The sequence below is a fragment of the Apteryx rowi genome, unplaced genomic scaffold (assembly GCF_003343035.1).
Source record: "Apteryx rowi isolate R43461 unplaced genomic scaffold, aptRow1 scaffold_320, whole genome shotgun sequence".
NCBI classification, from domain to species: Eukaryota; Metazoa; Chordata; class Aves; order Apterygiformes; family Apterygidae; genus Apteryx; species Apteryx rowi.
In genome coordinates, this window is record NW_020449642.1 from 114,824 (window position 1) to 120,823 (window position 6,000).

Here is a 6,000-nt window from a genome sequence, read left to right on the forward strand (position 1 = left end):
GTGGACTGTAGTAAAAGGAACAGAGGAGCCCTGTCCTAGACTCTTGCATAACACGCGCTTTTCTAGTAAATGCCCATTTGACTGTGTTTTTCCCCTGCTATGGAAGAACACAACATCCCAGGGAAGCAATGCAGACATGACTCATGCCCTGGGAGATTTGACAGAGGGGATTTCTTAAGGGACACGTCTGTTCAGAAGTAAGGATGGCAATACAGCCATGACGGCATAAGCAACACACCTGCCTTGAAATTCAGTTAGTCCAACTTGCATTTATTCCATCTTTAGGTAGGTAATTAACTGAGGTACCTAAGTGAGAATCATCATCTGCCTAAGCTGCTTCTGTAACCAGCAGAAGGGCAATTGGGCTCTTACGTAGCCTGAGTCACTGCATGGAGGTTTCTGCTGTTGTCAGTAACTACGGGAGGCCTAAGACCATCTCCTTAACTTAGATGCCTTGGAGAGCTGAGATAAATTCATTTTTTAATGATAAAGCGCAGGGCACTTTAGCACACAGGGCAGAAAGGAAATGCATGTTGTTTTTCAGACCCTCCTCAGGTCCCAAGGGCAGTGCTGCACCTGGGATTTGCTTGGCCGTCTTATGCCAGGCACGGCAGTTCGCCTCAGTGTTATGATTTGGAGTCAAGCATGACAGCATAAACCAGCCATCTCACGCCTCCCACTGCCAGCTTCCTGCAATATTTTTCTGGCTGAATGGGAGCTCTTATGCTCCCCCCTCTCCTTAAGGGAAGCCCGGCTGAGCACCTTCCTCAGAGCGGAAGGAGAACAGGATGTGCATAAACCTTTGGGCCGCGTGTGCTCCTCGCCTAGCCTACAGAAAAAAAAAACACCTCTTCAGCCCCAGCCTTTGATTCAAGCTGGACTAGTTACTTCAGCCAGAAGTTTGGGTCACTCCAAATGGGGGAGGAATATATCCCACACTGTTCCTCCCGCCCTGATTCAGATGGTTTGTTGCAACTGCAAGAGCTAACCCATTCCTTCTTTCCTGAGTCTCTGCACTAGTTCCCRTGTCCTAAAGTGCTGTTTCACCCATCTCTTTTGTAGGGAGAAGATGGCCTGCCGGTTCAAGGCTGCTGGAATAAGGTAAACTAACCCTGGAAATGTTGTGACTATGCTGAATTGGCTACAGGTCTGGCTGATGTTTTTCTATGAGTCTGGCTAAGAGCAAAATAGGTGTGGAGGCGTGCGGAAGTTTTCCAAGACCATACCTCTGAAAAGCAGCTAGCAAAACTCCATCTTGTTTGTACACTGCTGCTTAGTTTTATGGGCTAAAAAAGGGCAGAATAGTATTTGTGGCCTTTGAGCTTTCTGGCCTTGTGCATGAAAAATCTAACAAAAGTTAGATTTTTCACTGAATAGCRCCGAGTCAGCTCTATCGCCAGAAGGCAGGGAGCTGGCATACCCCAGGTAGTCCGGGTACCCCAGGCTGCTCGTGGGAGCAAGGCAGAGACACCTGAAAGTATAAGTAGCTTTCAGGAGAGCTGAAATACAGCTTTCAGTACATCGCTTTCAGTGGAGCTGCTCAGCTGTGGCTGGATGCTCCTGACCTCCAAGCTCTCCACCTTTATTACCTGCAAAGTCCACAAGCCATAGTGGTAASAAGGAAGGGGAGGTGAAGAGGCAGCCCAGATTGTCCCAGGAAAGCAAAAGGGTCATCTGCTGGGGTCCAGCACCATTTCTTTTCCTGTTGGAGACCCTGGAGCCAGCTCCCCTAACGCTGTCCTGCTGCCTTTCCACCCCATGAAAGGGTCCTTCCCCCGTGCTGAGTTGTCACTAACAAATTGTTAGTGAATTGCCACTAACACCCGTTTATGGTTTTTTYTTTGCAGTGATGGTTCTAACCCTGGACTGGCCTGTGTGTGTTACTGTACATAGAATATTTATTTTTATACAGTGTTCTTCTCTGAAATGCCAGAAGTTATGCATTTTTACAAATTATCAAAAGGCTGCATATTTTTTGTACAGAAAATGCTAACTCCCCCTTCCTCCTCATTTGTCAGTTCTCTGTACAATTCTATGTCTACATTATGCTTGTTTTGTCATGGAGTACAGCTGTAACATTTACATGATATTTGTGCACACATGATGAATATTGGACCTTAATAAATTATTGCATTAAAAGTGCCCAGAGGAACTGTCCTGTATACATTAAAGGTCATTTTTGTTTTTCAAGCTGGAATCATTCAAGAATATTTCAAAATATTATGCATTTTTATTAAACTGACCCATTAACAATTTTTGATGACTAAAGGTGTTGCTGGAGAAACTCACAATAGCCACTTTAAAAAAAAATRGAGGTTCCATGATTAATAATTATCAAACAAGATCGGATTCAGATAGCCAAGTGCAACCTCCCAGCAGTTCCTCTAGAGGCTGCTCCTTGGCTGTGCAGGAAAGGCAACATCATTCCCGGAGAGCCGTGGGCTTAGCAAGCACACAAAGAGAATTTCTTAATCTCTTGACGCTGGCTAACGGTACCTCCCGTTATCAGTTATTTGGCTGGAATAACCCTCACGACAACTAGCCCAGGTCAGCAAGGAATTCAAACGTCTTTCTAAGCTCTACGCCTGCAAGTAGCTTCGTTAAAGCCTCGTTTAAAATTAAGCATATGGCAGAGTACCTGGATGAAATCCTGATGAATGCTTATTAGATAAACCAGTCCACGGGGCTCTTTTAATGCTAACCAAAGGTGCATGTAAATCTGCAAAGTGCATCATTGTAATTCGCATGTGTAGATCTTAATTACCCTCCTTGGCCTACCTTTGTTAATGTCTCAAGCCTAAATTAYCTGTCAAGAAAAATTATATTAGCAGATAGATTGATGGGACTGTCACAATATATTTTTCTTAGAAAATTAACAGAAGAGCGGAAGTCTTTAAAAGACCAAAATCTGTTCCCTAAAGCATGCCCACTTTCCTTGCTTCTTCACTATGAATTTGCAGGGAGAAACACAAGCAGTAATTCATTAATTATCCTGATCCACTGAAATCATGTTCTTTGCATGAATGTTGCCCCTGTAAGAGGAGTTCAGCACCCTCTCTGGCAATGTGGGAGTCCCAGACCACGTTCCCACAGCTTTCCCTGGCTACCGCTGCGCCAGCTGAAGCAGGCATCACCTTGACCGTTTCTCATCACCTTCGATACTCAGCTATGCAACCCTCATCCTCAACTGCTCACCTGTTAACAAACTTTCTACTAGTTCATTTAGCCCGCTGACTCCATAAAGCCTTTTAGCACCATCAGAATAAGGCAACGGAGTAAAATACGTGTCAAATATTGCACGCAGATGAAAAGGCCCATAGGGATGGTCCAAGGAATTGAGCCCAGCCCCTGACTATTGCAAGCCATTTGTCACCTCACCCTTCCAGAAATTATTGAAATTCATCTAAAAAACAGTGCCGTTTCTACCGCCCTGTGACCCTTGGTCCCCGCTCCCAGAGGCTGTTCCTGAGCCGGATTGCTCTCAGTTAGGAAACTGCTTCTAACTTTCAACCTAAATTAATTCATGAGCACTTTACAACCATCTCTTCCTATGCCAACATTGTCCTTTGGATTAAACGTTTCCATTCATGATGTTTTTCATGAGATGCCTGGGGTACTGTAGCTGAAATGGCACAGTAAGAAAATTAACTGCAGAGCGGTGAGGCACTCTTGTTTGTTTTTTTCAATAATATCTATCTCATTAATATAAGATCCAGCTCCCTGTTACAAGGCTTTGCAGCTGTGAAGCTTAGCAAGTAGCAACAGCACTTATTTAAGCATGAATACCACACAGTTCTTGTGTTTTAAATAATTACCTGTTAAACACAAAACAGTCACTAAAAACTCCACCAGCTATACTGGTGGCAACATTGTTTTTGGAAGGTTATAATAGTAATGGCAGGGAATTTCTGCTCTGGTCTGGTAGCACTTTGCATGCAAGATAGGTTGTTTGAATGCCCCAGCCCCTTCTAAAAATGCTGGCTATTTGTAATCCTCAAAACCTGGTGGATCTATAGAAGAAAGCACCGTTGCCTCTTGTTCCCTTTGGTGTTGATGGCATATTTTTGCTTTGTAGCTGTTATTTGTGATTGCACTGCATGGAATTGTCTTTGCTTGGATTTGCCTTCATCTAAATGCAAACAAAGCATACATCTGTTATGCTGTCCTAACACCGCGACTGAAAGTTAAAGGAGTCTCAAGATGATTCTGAATCTGTTTATTATTTCTTGGGCTGTTTTTCAACTGATAAATTTGTGAGAGAGAAGGCTTTTGTCTGAGGCACAGGGGACCTTGAAATGCAATTGCCAGAACTCTTGAAAGGACCTGACTTGTGTCAGCAAAACAAGCAGGGAGGAGAGCAACTGCGAGCAAAATAGGCTTGATTTTCTTTACTTCCAGCTTTGTCCCAACATAATTCCACTGTTATCAGTAGAGGTGTTCCTGATTTACACCAGTGCAAACGGCAAGAGACTTTGGTGCCATGACTTCCGATAGGACTCAGCTACTTTCCATCAGCAGTGTGCAGGTACACACACACACACACAGGGTCAGCAAATTCATCCTTATTACCTTGTTCTTCTTTATCTCAGATCATTCTGCTCACCGTGTTGGTTTGGCTTCAGAGCAGCTGTTGGACTCTAAAGAGCTTACTGGGGGCATCAGAATTTGTGACCTTCAGAGGCTTGTTTAATGTTTCCTTTTGGGTTCCCTTAAAAAGGCGAACTTAATTCAACAAAAAGGATCTTAAATCTCTTTTTCTGGAGGCTGATTTTTCAGAGGAGAGTCTACTGACTTGAAAATTAGTCTTGTTTCTGCTTTCAGTTGAAAAATAGCAACCCCTCTCACACCTGGGCAAAAGGGATTGCTAGACCTCAGCCGTGAAGGACACTCAGCTCTTAGACCAAATTCTCCAGGGCACTGAGGTAGATAATTTACCCTGATTTCTCCAGGAATCAGGCTTTTAATTTGGAGTGGCACACCTAAACGCCTTTGTGAGCCCAGCCTTTGGCATTATCCGCTGATGGGCAGCGCCTAACACCTGTAGGTATTTTGACAATCCCACAACGCCTCTCTACAGACTTTGTGTCTGTTGGGCATTGGGTCATGAGCGTCTCACACAGCTGACTGCTGAGAAACTGCAGCACCTCAGGTGGGATGCACAAAGAGAGGTAAGGAACCCAAGGCTGGTTGTAGCAGTTTCGGGAAAAGGAATACAGAAGATGAAAGACAACTGATTGAAAGCTCGGGGGGAAAAAAAGTACGTGTAAGATAACCACTCGCCCACCGTAAAGGCAGCAGAATGGTGACAAATGTTCCCTGCGGTTGCTGCGGACCACAGCCTGGTGATTTGACTGCAGTAGATGTTCAGTCCAGGCTGTATCAATCTGATGGGCTGTGGGCGCAATCAATACGATTGCTGTGGGAACAGCAGTCTCGTCAGCCGCTATGGTTAAATCGGAGGTTGTGAATCAGAGTGGAATTTGACTGATTAGCTGACTGCTCCTCCCGAACGTAAGTGCCTTGCATTTCAAGAAAAACCCCTGTTGCTGAAGCTGGGTGGGTGCCACCCTGAAATCGGGCAGTTGAGTTTCGGGGTCCATCCCTACCAAACCTGTAACTGGGGTGTTGTCGTTGTTGATTACTGCTACTTTTGACTGGCCATTTTCATGTGGTACCATTTGTCTGCCACTTCAAGGGTCAAACTCCTTGGCTGATAGCCAAAAAGTGAGATAAGTGTGAGGGTGGAGAAGCTTGGGAAATGACAGCAGAATGAAAGGAGAAGAAGGACCTTGCTGAAGATTTGCTGGAGATGCTTTGCAAGTTCCCTCCCTGGAGCGTGGGAAGAGCTCTTCAACCGCGCGCCCCAGGAGTCTGTGCCCAGGTGATGCCTGGTGGGGCTGTAGGAGCTCAGCACACCAACGGCTTTTGCTTTGCTTTCTGCCTTCTCCCAGAGGCCAGGGGCAGAGTTTGAAAATGACACCATTTATATTTTCTTTCTTT

At 45.0% G+C, this 6,000-nt stretch overlaps 1 protein-coding gene across 1 annotated transcript in view; it reads left to right on the forward strand.

Moving 5' to 3' along the window:
- LOC112968626 (collagen alpha-1(XIII) chain-like) overlaps positions 1-5,728 on the forward strand; it is an 82,262-nt gene extending 76,534 nt beyond the window's left edge. Inside the window, exons 43-44 of the mRNA XM_026071059.1 lie at positions 1,063-1,101; positions 5,696-5,728. Of these exons, the coding sequence (XP_025926844.1) occupies positions 1,063-1,101; positions 5,696-5,728 (72 nt within the window). The remainder of the gene's footprint in view (positions 1-1,062; positions 1,102-5,695) is intronic.
- Positions 5,729-6,000: the final 272 nt, after the last annotated feature.